At 36.0% G+C, this 17,023-nt stretch overlaps 1 protein-coding gene across 3 annotated transcripts in view; it reads left to right on the top strand.

Moving 5' to 3' along the window:
• The window catches only part of LOC106126056 (lachesin), an 83,095-nt gene that overhangs the window by 49,509 nt on the left and 16,563 nt on the right, over positions 1-17,023 (top strand). For all 3 annotated transcript variants that reach the window (XM_013323523.1, XM_013323524.1, XM_013323525.1), the window contains exon 2: positions 9,888-9,975. In XM_013323523.1, the coding sequence (XP_013178977.1) occupies positions 9,915-9,975 (61 nt within the window). In that variant the 5' untranslated portion in view covers positions 9,888-9,914. The remainder of the gene's footprint in view (positions 1-9,887; positions 9,976-17,023) is intronic.

Raw genomic sequence — 17,023 nt, 5'->3', positions numbered from 1 at the left:
AGCGTTTGCCTTAAATCATCTAACTTTGAAACTAACGTAGTAACTATTGAGAGACCAGCATGAATATTCGTGTTTTTATTATATCATAAGGTGACAAACGAGCGAGCGGCCACCTGAAATCGCTGAAATAGCGAAGTGACCGTTGCCCATAGACATAAGCAATTGCATATGCGTTGCCTACCTTTAATCAACGGAGGAGAGGATGCACAAATGAAAACATTTTCCCCTTCCATGCATCCTCTCATCCGGAAAGTCCACTTCCACTTCCCATCCTTTCCTTATAAGAAAAAGGGTGGGAAGGGAAAGAGGACTAAATTAGGCCTCCGGGACGCATACTCATCAGACTGTACGCGGAATTGCTTCTACTTGACGCGTGTCTTCTGTGTGGTCGTGGTATTTCACCGGGCGAGTCGGGCCGATTCGTATGAAGATATTAAAGCGGGCTCTACCACTGTTGTGTGAACATTTTTGTAACGTTCTCGACTATATTTCAACAAATTATATTAAAATTTTCTTACAAAAATCCTCTAATATCACAGCATTCAGTTTTTACACGAATTTATTCTTATGCAACCCAATCATTTATATTTTTGACAAAATTATAATATACTAGCTGTCGCCCGCGTCTCCGTCCGTGCGGGATTATAAAATAGATGTTGGCCGATTCTCAGACCTACTCAATATGCTCACAAAATTTCATGAGAATCGGTCAAGCCGTTTCGGAGGAGTATGGGAACGAAAATTGTGACACGAGAATTTTATATATAATATATAGTTAATAAAATTCAACATCTGTATGTGATATGGGACAATCAGTACATATTTTTAAATTTTAATGTCTTTCTCACTGTCCTTAAGTCCACGTTTGCTCCGGGTAATCTCCCGAAAGGCTGGATTAATTTTGACGTTTAAAATAATGAATTTAATAACAATAGATGGCGCTGTTTTCAAAATATTTGTTTTAAAGTTTTTTTAAGGTTAAAAAATCTTTTATTCATCATCAGCTCAGTATATGTCCTCACTAAAAGTCTCTTAGTGTACCCTAAGTGAGAGTATGTGATAGTGAATGCCGGTCCAGTGCAAGACTTGACACATATGTTTGAGTTTGTCAGATATGCAGCATCACGATGTTTTCCTTCACCGTAACAACATCAGATAAATGTTTTTACTTTTTGATTTGAGTTGAATTCTTTAAAATATTATGCTTATTTTAGATAAAGACGAATTTAACTTTAAATATACATAACAAAACTGAACCCCATTTACTTAGCAGTCAGCTTTTGAAGTCAGAAGAGGGTTGTAAGCTAACTTCACACAATACTGAGTGGTGTGGGGGTTGAAAATTACGATAAAAACCACCCTCAATATCCAATTGATTTTCTTTTAGGGGATGTGGAGACGTTTCACTTTTGATTATTTATTTATTCATGGAATTTTAAATACAAAATCCAATTGTCGTAGACATCTTATTAATATTATAAATGGAAATGTATGGATGTTTGGATGTACTATGTACATCTATGACAAATTTCAGCTAGATTCATGCAACTGTTTCAGAGATTCCTTCTATCAAACATCCATCCATACATTCGCATTTAATGGATGGATATATATGAGCAGTTATCTCCAGAATGTATGGATGTTAAAGTCTGGACGAATTGAGTTTTTCTTTACAGCTAAATAAAATATAAAGTACACATTAACACATAGATTAATTAAACTTAACTAACTCGTTAATAACTCTGAGAACAAATTATATCCGATGTAAGTTACCAGGAAAACATAAATTTAAACGTAGTACTTAAGAACATACGATGTGTTAATAGTGTAATTACCAATTGTAATATATTCCTCTCTGTCTTTCCATTTGAAAAAAAAAGAGATGACTATATGTTTCAACTGTGTGTCGGATAAACTCAAAAATTACTCGACCGATTGCAAAAATTCTTATACTGTTAGTGAGTTATGTTATCCTAGAGTAAAACAGACTATTTTTTTTTATTTTATATTAGCTGTCGCCTGCGACTCCGTCCGCGTGGGATTAAAAAAAAAATAGTAGTCTATGTGTTCATCATCAGCTCACTATACGTCCCCACCGAGGGGCTCGGAGCCTACCCTAAGTTAAGGGTGATTTGGCCATAGTCAACCACTCTGACCAAGTGCTGTGACTTCACACATATCTTTGAATTTGTCAGATATGTGCAGCATCACGATGTTTTCCATCACCGTAAGAACGTCGGATAAATGTACATAGCGGGATTCGAACCCCGGACCTGCAGATTACCATGTGCATGACTCCTGAGCCACCGAAGATCTACTAAAACAATCTTTACAGCTTGAATCGTGGAATAGCATGTTCTATAAACAAACATAACCTCAAATTATATTTTCTAACTTAAAAAATTCCAAGCGTTCAAAAGAAAATTGCAAAAACTTCCCTAAAACTTTCCAATACCTTTACGTATTCTTTTGATATCTGACGAGGGGATGAAATGTTCTTCTTATGTTTTTATTTATTAAAAAAAATAACAAGAGTAACCAAAGAACTTGTGTTGTTATCTGTAAAAATTAATCTTATATTCTTTAATCATCATCAGCTCACTGCACATCCTCACTCAGAGTCTCAGAGTGTACCCTAAGTGAGAGTATATGATAGTGAATGCTGGTCCAGTGCAAGACTTGACACATATGTTTGAGTTTGTCAGATATGTGCAGCATCACGATGTTTTCCTTCACCGTAACAACATAAGATAAATGTACATATGTAAATGTAACACATTCATACATCACGGGATTACAACACAGGACATGCAGATTACAAGTCAACTGATTAACCACTGAGCCACCGAGTCTTATATTCTTTCCACGTAAAAGTGTACCAAAATTCGATTCTTCCAAATTCAGTATCGAAATCAATACGCGAACGCCCATCACAATCCAATATTCGTAGTACACTTCCTTGGAAAGTAAAACACTTATCCTTTAGGGACTTCGGTTAGGTGAGATTTGGTGAAAAAGGCAACAAGCTTTTCTTACAAAAGCCCTCAATTCCAACGCTTTGGGAATTTCCACGCTTTTATATACTAACTAGCTGTCGCCCGCGACTCCGTCTCCGTGAAAACTGAATTAGTAGGCTATGTGTTCCAGACTATGTTCTTTATCTATGCCAAATTTTATAGAGATCCGTTCAGTCGTTCTGGAGATACATTCAAACAAACATATATTTAAACATTCGCATTTATAATATTTGTAAGATTTCAAATTTAAAAACAAGGAACCAAGATTTTTTTTTTAATCCCGTGTAGACGGAATCCCGCCTGACAGCAAGTTATATATAAAAAAAACGTTCACATATATATTTTTTTTACTATATTAATGTTGTTTATACCAGTAAAATTCTTTAAAAACCCCTCCTATATAATTGAATGAAACTACAACCCCTAGTTCTCACCCCCTCAGGGGAGTCAATGGTATGGAAACACCCTTAGGGTGCGCGCGTGTTATTTCGTGCTAATGACATATTTATTTTTTTATTCAAACACCATGAAAAGATATGCCGCGGTCAAAGGTTGAAGGGAGACTTTGACCTTTGTTTGACCCCTAAGATAAATATGTGGAAAGAAAAGTTGTTTAAAATATTCTTAAATGCGGAAATGAAATTAACTAGACATATAATCATTGGTGGCTCAGTGGTTAATCAGTTGACTTGCAATCAGCATGTCCTGTGTTGTAATCCCGTGATGTATGAATGTGTTACATTTACATATGTACATTTATCCTATGTTGTTACGGTGAAGGAAAACATCGTGATGCTGCACATATCTGACAAACTCAAACATATGTGTCAAGTCTTGCACTGGACCAGCATTCACTATCACATAGTTACCTAGGGATATATGAAGTGCCGGAAAATTTTGTACTGAAAAAAATCATTTAACGTGTGATTTTCCGTCAGTTTATCAACTGTTTAATTAAAATATACTATTTTTATCTTATGAAATGATTTTATAGCGTTAGTTAACCTTTTCAGTGCCACTACTTTGTATTCCCCCTAACACTTTAGTGTTAAAACGTAAAAATTGTAATAAAATTCAAAGTGTTAAACTCCACCACCATTATAAGCATCGCACAAAAAGCTTGAAGTCTTGAAATGTTCCTTGCAAATGTTTCTCCAGATAATTTATGTGCCTCTTAAGATATATTTAAAATTAGACGAAAAGCGGGCGAAGCGAGCTCAGAGGAATCCCCCCCACGCTTCCAATGCCCCCACCTCACACCCACAGACCCCCAACCTCCAAACCAACCCAGACCAAAGTAATCCCATGTATCACTTACAGTTTTAGAGAATAGATGCACCAAATATACGCGAAAGAACAGGATTATCCTGCCGCGTTACTTACCAGACACTTAAGTATATATTTCTTATACTAAAGGCAACACTTAAGTGACACTAAGGGCATTTTAGAGCGCTATGCGACTTTGAAATTCATTGTCAAAGAGGTTGGTATCGATCGCAACTTGAGAAAAGTCACTGCATTTCTCATTTCTATACAGATGACGTTTGATTGCTTTTCCTGTACTTGTAAACTGTTTAACAGTGGTAGAGCCCGTTTTAACATCTTCGCACGAATCCCGGCTTGCCCGGTGAAATACCACGACCACAAAGAAGACACTTGTCAAGTAGAAGCAATTCCTCGTGCAGTCTGATGAGTTTGCGTCCCGGAGGCCTAATTTAGTCCTCTTTCTCTTCCCACCCTTTTTCTTATAAGGATGGGAAGTGGAAAAGGACTTTTCGGATGAGAGGTTGCATGGGAAGGGAAAATATTTACTCTCTGGGCATCCTCTCCTCCTTGGATTAAAGGTAGGCAACGCATATGCAATTGCGTATGTCTATGGGCAACGGTCACTTCGCTCGTTTGCCACCTTAAGATATAAAAAAAAACTGAACCAATAGTCCGCGTCGAAGATTTAACATTGAGTTTGTCGCGAATAGTTCGATGTTGCTTTGTGTCGGCCTTAAGGTAGAGTTGAGGTCCCACACCTGACGATGTTGTGGTCACCCTAGTGTATACACTGCAGTGCTTAAGAAAAGTTTTAAACAACATCTGGACATCGCAGACTAAAGTATGCGCGGCTTAAATTGAAAATCTAAAATACGATGCTTATAACTAGGAAATATTTTCTAAAATAAACTTTGTTACCTGAACTAAAGTAACTAGATGGTGGGTTAAAATTTTTTCAAAAAGATGGAGGTTCTCAATTTAACTGCATTTTTTTGTTCGTCAATAACTCCGTCCCTAGTTGTCCGATTTTCATAATTATTTTTTTATTCGAAAGATATTGTTCGTTATTTGATCCCATTTTTTGAAACATTAAAAAGTATCCAGTAGTTTTTGAGTTATTCTTAATAAACCGAGTCAAAGAGTCGGAGTAAAATAAGACAATTTTGCTTTCTTGGCTTACGCAGGCTAAACTATAGGACCTACATAAAAATGATGTATTAACGAATTGTAGCTCTTTAAATTTGCTAAATAAAATTCCTTCCAAGAATATATCTATCTTTTATAGTTTTCTCACAATCACCACTTTTATATTACAAAGTTTTATTGTGAGTTTGATTTTTTTCAATAATAGATGGCGCTATCTTCAATTTAATTTATTTCGTTATTTTTTCTTGTTATTTGTACACAAGTATGTAAAAAAAACATTTTAGAGTCTGCAAAAATAATAAGAAGGTACTAATTAATTTTCAAGCGCATTTTCATAGGTCTTTTAGCAAACATACCCCTTTATTGTAAAAAAAATTATCCCCGCCTCTAAAATCCGCTTCGTTAACCCTTAAAAATAAGGCGAAGGGATGATAAGGGTTGGCTATTTTAGATTATCCCTTCAAGACATTAATATGAAGAAACATATGAATAAATCTCTCCATGTATTGGATTATTTTGAAAGGATTGGGTCTTCATTTTAGGTAACTAACTTTATAAAATAGACGGATTTATCGAATTTATTTTGAATAATCGTAGCAAAGTGATGCTAGCAAAAACCTCGTGAATCTTTTTACCATATCATTATTTGTAAAATATAACATAGCTGTTGCCCGCGACTCCGTCTGCACAGAATTAAAAAAATAATAATTAGTAGCCTATATCTTCCGAGTGCTTTACTTGCAATCTGCAGGTCCTGGGTTCGAATCCCGCCATGTACCAATGTGTTTTTCGATTACCGATTTACATATGTACATTTATCCGACGTTCTTACGGTGAAGGCAAACATTCACGATGTTTACCTTCACCGTACATATCGCTGTGAGAAGAAATTCAATATGTGTGAAGTCAGTCAAGAAGTGCTCAAGAGCGGTAGAACCCGCTTTAACATCTTCGGACAAATTGGCCCGACTCGCCCGGTGAAATACCACCACCACACAGAAAACACATGAAGTGAATTCCGCGTTTCGTCCGATGAGTGTGCGTCCCGGAGGCCTAATTTAGTCCTCTTTCCCTTCCCACCCTTTTTCTCATAAGGAAAGGATGGGAAGTGGAAGTGGACTTTTCGGATAAGAGGATGCATGGAAGGGGAAAATGTTTTCATTCTGTGCATCCTCTCCTTCGTCGATTAAAGGTAGACAATGCATATGCGATTGCGTATGTCTATGGGCAACGGTCACTTCGCTATTTCAGCGATTTCAGGTGACCGCTCGCTCGTTTGCCACCATTTGATATAAAAAAAATGATCAGCGCCATCTAGTGTCCTATAATTACTAACCAATATCGCTAATTTCTTGTTGCTAGCTGTCGCCCGCGACTCTGTCCGCGTGGATATATAAAAAAACTTAATATATAGATAAGTTAAAAAAAGCAGCTCTTCTAGACATAAATTCGAAAAATTAAATAAAAAAAATTAATAAATAGTATCCTATGTCCGTCTCCTGGCTTTAAGCTACCTCCTCATCAATTTTCAGGCATATCGGTAAAGCCGTTCTTGAGTTATAAATAGTGTAACTAACACAACTTTCTTTTATATATATAGAAGATATCTTTATATATATAATTCTTCTGTGCGTGTGTATGTCACTGAACTTCTCTCAAACGACTGGACCGATTTTGATGAATTTTTTTGTGTGTGTTCAAGGGGATCTGGGAATGGTTTAGATTCACAATTTTGTCCGCTGGACAATGTTTTTTTAATAGTAGTTGTTGATTTTGGAATGTTTTACATTGGATCCGACAGACGGCGCTACCATCGCAGTGTCAAATTTTAAATAATATTCGAATTAAAGACGTGTAGACAGGACAACGTCTGTCGGGTCCGCTAGTGATATAGATAATTACAGTACTATTTTGATCAGCGCCATCTAGTGTCGTATAAGTACTAACCAATATCACTATTTTTTTGTCTCAAAGGTTCTGTGAAGTCGCATTGCGGATCTCTTTATTAGTCAGATTGTAAGCAAATTTCTACAATCAAATTTAAGCTTTAATAACAGAGATGTACATAGCTTCGGTACTTCAATATCAATTCAATTTGCGATACTTCTAAACCCGGACAGTTGTGCAAATCAAGTACTCCGCCATCTGTGCGCACACTCAATCAATAATATCGAGTTTGTACGAATCGACGTGTAGGTAACGTGACCAATTATTGTTTAACTTAAAACGGGACATTGTTTTTTTTAAATTATTCAAACTTTCGTGAGACATTATAATAAACTTATATAAAAAAACGGCTAAACGCTCACGTATATTCACACCTATTGTGCCGCCACCGGACGAATATAGTGAGTGTTTAGCCGTTTCTTTTATATAAGTTTATTAGTTTATTTATGTAAAATAAAACTGTTTTATGTTCTTTAGTACTGCCATTTCGTACTGGGTTCTCAGATGGGTTGACAGGTTGCGGTATCGGCACACCGTTCGCGTCGACCGACACGGTTTCTCAAATTTTCGCGCGGTATTAAAAACACGGGACAATTAGTCGTCGAATAATTCTTTCCGGGGACACAGAGACGATTCTATAAAAAGGGACAGTCCTGTTCAAAACGGTGCGTCTGGTCACGTGAATTATAGGGTCACCATCATTTCAACAATAGTCTGCGCTGTCGTTGGAACAACGCAAACAACTGACTACTTTATCATTGAGTCTAGTTGCCCTGAAAGCCCACGATACAGGCAATGCCTTGTGCATTGGAGATTTAAAAAATAAACATAAATAGTAACTTAACATCAAATTTAATTTAATTAATCAGTTATGTGTAATTTTTATGTTACTTTTAGACGTTATTAGTTAGAATCCTTTAGCGCAAATGACGTGCTTTCGTTACAAAGTCCAGTGTCAGAATGAATAGTGAGGGAACATAAACGTCGATATTTTAGTAAGGCTAGTGTGACAATACACTGGTCCATATTCGGATTTTCTTTCTAACAGTACTAGCTGTCGCCCGCGACTTTTCGCACGGAATTAAACAAAAACTTAATAAACTGATATAAAAACGGCTTAACAATCACGTACATTCGTCCGGCGGCATACGTGAGTGTTTAGCCGTTTTTATATCAGTTTAGTATAATGTCTCACGAAAGTTTCAATAGTTTAAAAACTTAATAAGTAGCCTAATCATTGTCACCCTACAAACCTATGTTTATTATTCGCAATTCATTTTCGCGAAACCAATCGAACATGCGCATTAATTAAAATTTTGTCACGGCAGCGACTGTACGGTGAACCGGTTACGACCGGTTACAGCCGGATAACCGGTTAATTGAAATTGAACATCGGCGATTTACATTTGACGTTATTGGTTAGAGTATTGGGTTAGTTACGTTAACTGTATGTCAAATAAATTTATTCCAATTTGTTTTGTGAACCTCAATGCGAATGTTTGGATGGATGTTTGTTTGAAGTTATCTCCAGAACTTTTGCATGGATCTCGCTGAAATTTTGCATAGATGTGGAGCAGTCTGGAAGAACACATAGGCTACTAATTAAGTTTATTTTTAATTTGGCGCGGACAGAGTCGCGGGCGACAGCTATTGTTTTATATTTCTAGATTCTCTATGGAGGGCTAACTGCCTTCCTCTCAACCCCCTAGTGATACCCAATATTTGTCTCAGTAAATCTCCACTGAGGAACTCATTATACAATGATTCTAAGGATCAGATTAAAACAAGACAGAAAAATCTTAATTAGTGTTTTTTAAATATATTTTCTGTATTTTGGAATACACTAAAATTTTAACGAATTCTCTTTACACCTGGCACGTGGGAATTACTAAAAGTTATTCTCAAAGTTTAGTGGAACGACGCTTTAAAACGTAGAGTACTTGTCATTAGTGGAAATGTTGCTTAAAAATAAAGTCTATGTTATAAACGAAATTTTATATAGAAAAGTTTTAATATACCTGCTATAAATATTCCAAAGCCTTTAAACTTCAATATCGCAAACTGCCCGAGTCTCGTACGTAAGGACAACAGGCCCGACTAGGGTTGCCACGTCGCTAAACATAATAATCGGACAGACCAGTCAGTTTGACTGGACTACATTATTAAAGATTTACTAACAAAAACCGTACAACCGACACCGTTCATTTTAGCCGGACATGCCATCAAAACTACCTATGTCCGGCTTTATGAATGATGAAGGTTTGATTTTCGCGCTATATATGTTGGTGACCTCCTATGACCTAAACCATTGAATCGATTTAAATGGTTAAGATGTTATTTAATTCATATTCATTCCCAGAGTGTTATAGGAACTTTTAACTGCATGTTTTTGTACTTTATGAGTGTAATATAACATTACATAGAAATGTTTAGGCATAATTCTGTACCGTACAAATCAAAACCAGTTATATCCAGTTGGAACTAGTTCAAACCAGTTTTCTCTATTCACAGATGTGGCTGTCGTGTAGCTGAGAGAAGATGGCGGGCTGCTGGCTCCTGCTCGCTCTCCTAGCAGCTGTACACGCGCAGAATAACCGCAGTAAGTTACTTCTTTATCATACTTGATACAGGCTCTTTCATATATTCTGCAGCTAAGGTCAAGTGCGTAACGTATCGAGACAAAGAGCAATATTCAGAGCCGAAAAGATATTTGAAACTGGTTGTTATCAAAGATTATTGTTAGATACTAGCTGTATCCTGTGACTCCGTCTGCGTGGAATTAAAAAACTTAATAAGTAGAGTGGAGTGGTCTTTCTATGTTCCAAATTTCGTAAAGATCCTTTAAGCTGTTCTGGAGATACCTTCTAACAAACATCTATGTAAATTTTCGTAATTATAATATTAGTAAGATAGTAAGATGTTGTACCGTCAAATGGATGGATTTATAAATAAATGTGACATAAAATGCAAATGATAAAATAGTTGTGTACATTACCGCGAATATAAAAGATACGAAACAAACATATTAGAAGTATTCTTAACCTGTTCATTGTTCGACTCTCGTGTATAACTAGCATTACAACTCCAGAACTTTATGTACGTAAAACTAAAAGCGTACTAAAAGGCTTTCCTTTTAAATCACGTGCCCATTTAAAATAGTCAAAGTTCCTCGCACCGGTTCAAACCGGTTCGGAGTGGTTCAAAGTGGATTTATCCTGAAACTAGCGCTAGTGAGACGTGCCTAACGAATCTGACAGCTTTTAATATTGCCTCCTTTGATTCCTGATTTTGTTTATGCTTCTTTAAGCTATTAAAGTGGAAATTTCGTAGACAAGAGTTGAACAAAAAAATTTAATAGCTTCATCAACCTTAGGTCTATAGAGGGTCGGCACAGTATGTACTCCTCCATACAACTGTATCAACGATATCTCACGCAATACAAACTTTCTTTGGTCTTCCTCTACCTTTATACTATAATACATTCAATCTCATTATTTTTAATATCATCATCCCTCCGCATAACATGTGCAAACCACACGAACCTTTTGTTCCTTAATTTCTCGATTACTGACGCTACTTTCAAAATAAAATATTTAAATGGTCACTGAGAGATGGATAACTTAACGTTACGTCTCTCGACAGTATAACAAAATATTGCCTTCTTTTTCATTCTTTGTATAAACAAAAAGAGATAGCAATGTTCTTTAACAAAAAAACAATTGACAACCAAACAAAAACCATTGAAACAATATTAAATAGTTATTATATCAAAAGGATAAACTTCCAAACAACTTACCCGAAAAACATATTTCTTAGCCAAATATTGGGGAGAATAAACTACAGCCTGGCAACACCGGAAGAGGCGACGCGGCGCGTTTATGCCGACTTCCGGCGGCCATTACCCAACGCCCGAAACGTTTTCCCGCCTTATTTCATTTTTATTTTTTTTCGGTTCACCTTTATTGCTTTATTTTATAGTAAATGCGATTTATTTTCCGCTTCCTCGCACATTCAAGTTACTATATGGAAACATAGAAACAGTTCTACATCGTTGTGAATATTAAAATATTTGTAGTCTTAGAAAAACGTGTAAATCACGGGATCAGCCAGTATGTCAAGCAAGATCAGCCAGATATATTTAACAGAGCCCGCTTTAACATCTTGGCAGGAATTGTCTGGCACGGTGTAATACCACGACCACAAAACACGTCTACAGTGCGAAGCTTTCCCAACTACAATCTGATGAGTGTGTTCCGATGGCCTCTTTTTCTTCCCATCGTTTTTCTTATAAGGAAAGAATGGGAAGTAGAAGTGGATTTTCCAGAGGAGAGGATGGATTCTCATGCATCCTCTCCCTAGATCTCTCCCTGGACAGAAGTCCATCCTCCTTCGATTAAATGTAGGCAACGCATCTGCAATTGCGTTTGCGATTACAGGTGGCCGCTCGCTCGTTTACCATCTCATGATATATAAATTAAAAGAAATAACAGTATATTTGTAGGATAAAAATATTAAGTATTAATTCTAGTATCAAGAAAATAAACGAAAATAACTTAGTAACAGACTTTGTATAGAACAACATAAGAAACGTTCTTCCGTTCCGATACACACAACTAAAGGAACCATTCATACAATCGAACTTTCCAGAAAAACTCTTTGGATGAGTCAACTTTCGACATCAAGTACAAACGGACAGTAGTATACTGTTTATATTATACATTTATGTATGTGCATAACAATAATCCAATACTGCGACTAAAATATAGCTATCTCCCGCGACTCTGTCCGGGTGGAATTAAAAAAAACTTAATAAATAGCCAATGTGTTCTTCCAGATTATGTTCTACATCGAGATCCATACATACGTTCTAGAGATCCCTTCTTAAATCCAACCATCCATCCATCTAACCTTTCGCATTTATAATATTAACTGTCGCCCGCGACTCTGTCTGCGCGGAACTTAAAAAGAACTTAAGTAACCTATGTGTCTTTCCAGACGTATGTTCTACATATTACGAGTACAAATTATATCAAGATCCGTGCAGCTGTTCTGGAGATACCTTCTAAGAAACATACATCTAAACATTCGCATCTCGATATACAAAAGAAAGTGGTGTTAGTTACACTATTTATAACTCAAGAACGGCTTTACCGATATGCCTGAAAATTGGTGAGGAGGTAGCTTAGAGCCGGGAGATGGATATAGGATACTATTTATTGATTTTTTTCGAATTTATGCCTTGAAGAGTTGTTTTTTATTTAACTTACTAATATTATAAATGCGAATGTTTAGATGGATGTGATGTGGATGTGTGGGCTGGTTACTCTAATTAAGTTTTTTATAAATCCACTAAGGACGGAGTCGCTGGCCGACAGCTAGTTTATAATATTAGTAAGTTTAATAAACATTTAATAATAAAGAATTATACGTATATAATTTTAGGTTGATTTATTCAGATAAAGGTCAACCGTTTAATTCTCAAATTGATCAAACTTTGATATCAATATAAACAAAAACATAAATTAGTTTCATTTTAAATAAACGGCAACAAATACTAAGACTTTATGTATCTGTCACCGATCGATTATGAAATCCGACAATTACTAATCTGTCTAAACTAAATATAAAGTCGGCGAATTGAATATGAAACGAATGCATTCATATTTTGATGCCAACACAATAATAATGTAAAGTGTTTGACCCTTCGTACACAAAGTAAATCGTCGAAACGAATATAGTATTAGTGAGCTGAGGGCCGCGTCCGCGAAATAATACCAGTACCACTCATCCTGATGAAGGGTCCCCGATGGGCTCGAAACTAGTCGGTGCCGCCACCGGACGAATATACGTCAGTGTTTAGCCGTTTTTATATCAGTTTATTATAATTTGTCACGAAAGTTTGAATAATTTTATACTGTATGGTTGCGTCGTACACGCAACGTTGAATAGCCGACGCGAGTCTATTCGGTCAGCGGGGTATGACAAAGTGACGCTTTGAAGCGATTCAATAGCAGACTTCAAAATTGTATAGAACTAACTGACAATCACGTGACTTATCGAATATTATTATCAGTTCTTTAGATTTTTGAAGTTCACTATGGAATCGCTGTGAAGCTAATGCTCTTAGTCAACTGTATTTGTTCCGCCCCGCCATCTTGAAAATTGCAATGTTTCTCATGACGATCGATTGCAAGCGACTTTCTTTAAGTATTACAAAAATTATATATATCTGTAAAATAGTACGCATCAAAAGTATGTAGATGTCGTTTGTTCTAAAAAAAAATTTAAGCACATTATAAATACCCGGATTTGTCGATTTACCGGTGACATTGAAACGTTCTTAGAACGTTTTACAATTTAAATGGAAAGCCCTCGAGCTATCAAATAGAAGTTAAACTTGGAATTGTTATTGGCACAGATTAATCTGTTTCAGAGCGTTTCTCAATTACAAAAGTTTCTCTGTTTCTTAAATACTCTGTGTAAATTATATACGTTATGAGTGAGAGAACCAAATAATGTGATCATCAGTTCATACGTCTTCACTGAGGGTGTCGGAACCTACTCAAAGTGAGAGTATGTGATAGTGAATGCTGGCCCATTGCATGACTTAACACATATATTTGAGTTTGTCAGATATGTGCAGCATCACGATATTTTCCTTCACCGTAACAACATAAATGTATATATGTAAACCGGAAATCGAAAACACCATTGGCGGGATTTTAAGCTTAACACCTGAGCCATTGACGCTCAACGCTTGATACGAAGCGGATGGACATATATTTGACTAGACGTCAATATAAGAATTGCTTGGTTGAAAAGTCTACTTAAAAGGTTCCGCTTTCACTGAGTCAGGACTAGAGGATGATTGTTTGTTTCTGAGACCAAAATCTGTGTATAAAACATATTTTCAATGACATTATCTTTGAAAAAACAGATAACTATATGTTATAAAAGAAGATTTTGGTTTCCGAAACCCGAATTAAACTTCAAAAGAACTCTGCCAGACAATAAACAAATATATCTCTGGTTTAAGATTATAAATTAAACAGAATACGAAACAAGTTAATCTGATTTATTTCCCAAAAGTAGCCATAACGTAAACTGCTATAAGTAAGAAATATTCATTAACTGACAACAATAGTAAATTTACAATTTCCGACCTTACCCGCCCTAACCGGAAACATCCCCCCCACACCAGACTCGTAGAAACAAATCCTTACAAAAGGGGTGGGCGGATTGTAGAACCAATTAACCCATACAATTTATTGTCGTACCAAAGAAAAACAAAAATATAACGCAATTAACGCGGGAATCTTAAGCCAATGTCGGAAGTGACGTAACGAGCGGCTCCCGACTTCCGTTGGTCGACGTATTTACTACTTCCGGTACAGAGCTGATCTTACACTAGCGCCACAAAGGAGACTGAAAACACTAGTTTTTGCAATTTCATGAATTTATTTAAATGCTAATGTTTACTAATTTCTACTACAATTGAAGACACTTTATCAGTGGTAGAGCCTGCTTTAACATGTTGGCAGGAATTGTCTCACCCGCTGCAATACCACGACCACATGACACGCGTCAAATGCGTAGCTATTCCAACTACCTGATGAGTCTTTCCAGAGGCCTAATTAAGAAAATTAAAACAAAAATAAATATTTTTTTAAATATATAGGTAGATATTTGAGTTTTAAATTGGTATAAACAATAATTAATTCTAGTTAATTCATCATTTTTCATATACTAGATGTCGCCCGTACTCCGTTCGCGGGTAATTAAAAAAACTTATTAGTCTATGTGTTCTTCCAGACTATGTTCTATATCTACGCCGAATTTTATGAAGATCCGTTGAGCCGTTCTGGAAATATCTTCTAACAAACATCCATACAAACATTCGCATTTATTATATCATCATCATCAGCTCACTATACGTCCCCACCGAGTGGCTCAGAGCCTACCCGAAGTTAAGGGTGATTAGACCATAGTCAACCACGCTGGCCAAGTGTGGGTTGGCTGACTTCACACATATCTTTGAATTTCTTCTCAGATATGTGCAGCATCACGATGTTTTCCTTCACCGTAAGAACGTCGGATAAATGTACATATGTAAATCGAAAATGGAAAAACACATTGGTACATGGCGGGATTCGAACCCAGGACCTGCAGATTGCAAGTCAAGTGCTTGACCACTGAGCCACCGACGCTCTATATAATATAAATAAATAAATATATATATATAAGCAGCATTGGTAACACAAAGGTTTGAAATATCTGAAAAGTACTTGCTCCAAAGCTTTCCTCTTCCACAGTACCAAAGCTCTTTGTTAAATGTATTTCTTGAATAAATCCTTTTCCTTTGCAAAGAGACGAGATGTTACCGGCAAATTGTGAATACAGTCCTTTAGTAATATGTCTAAATTTGTAAACATAAGCAAAATATTACATCGAATTATTTCCAAACTGACTTAATACGTCTTCGTCCTCCTTCAATACTAATACTCAATAGTCTGCTTATGCTGAATTTCATTCAGATCTGTTGATTCGATCAGAAGATATCTTCAAACAAACATACATCTAAACATTCGCATTTATAATATTAGTAAGATTTTTTTTGTATTTACATATTTATATGTATTCATTCATCAATCATTTATTCGATCGTTCATTCTATCGTTCGATCGTTCTATCGTTCTATGGTTCGATCGATCGTTCATTCATTCATTTGATTATTTATTTATCTTAGGCCTTCTTCTTTAAAATTGTGTAACAATGAAATGTACAGCTATGTCGAATCCATTTCAAAGTTTTAAGAAACTTCTAAAAGATAAATGCACTTTGTGAGTCTGTTTCTCAACTTTTACGAAACTTTTCCACCTGATAATGGTGAAGGAAAGTTTTAAAAATCGTATTTACTTAGATAATGGAGCGATCATTTAAATATTTAGGATTATTACTTATTTAATTGAAGTAAAAACTTTTATTTTCTATATAATATAATATAAATGAACAGTCTATTTTTTAAAGAAAAACATGAAGTAATTTATAGATATTTCGTAAGAGAATATTATCAAGTTTATATTCTATAATATTATTTTTGAACAACCTGTATATCTTTGTACGGTGCTAAGTTTATCTTTGTGTGGTTGTATATTTTAATGAAAAAATTATATTTTCCTTATTTTATACACATCCTGTATATATCTGAGATTAAAATATCTAAGTTAGATCTAGGAATTAACTCTTGAAACCGGAAACGCTACAAGGAACGCTATTACTTCCGGTCTAGTCGACATATTTATTGCTTCCAAAGCAAGTAATATACCTGAAAACAGTAGCTAGGGAAGGGTGGGGCGACCGCCCAGGGCGCCGGACATAAGGGGGCAACGAAACGCCAGAGTCGGATGTAATGGGGCGCCTGTGGTTCCCCTTAAGATATACTAACTTAAGTTTTTCCGGACACCAAATAAAAAGGGACGACGCGTAATTCTGGAACAGGGCGCAGAGTATAAGGGGACACTAAGGCGTCAGATTCGGATATATATAAGAGTGTCTCCAGTGCCCCTAAGGTACCCTATCTTTGGAAGATTTTTCCTAATTCCAAAAATAGTAAAAATAAATAGGGGGCGCCGCGAAATTCTCATCTA

Source organism: Papilio xuthus, unplaced genomic scaffold (genome assembly GCF_000836235.2).
Source record: "Papilio xuthus unplaced genomic scaffold, Pxut_1.1 DF825355.1, whole genome shotgun sequence".
NCBI lineage: Eukaryota > Metazoa > Arthropoda > Insecta > Lepidoptera > Papilionidae > Papilio > Papilio xuthus.
This window is presented reverse-complemented; position numbering and strand designations above follow the sequence as displayed.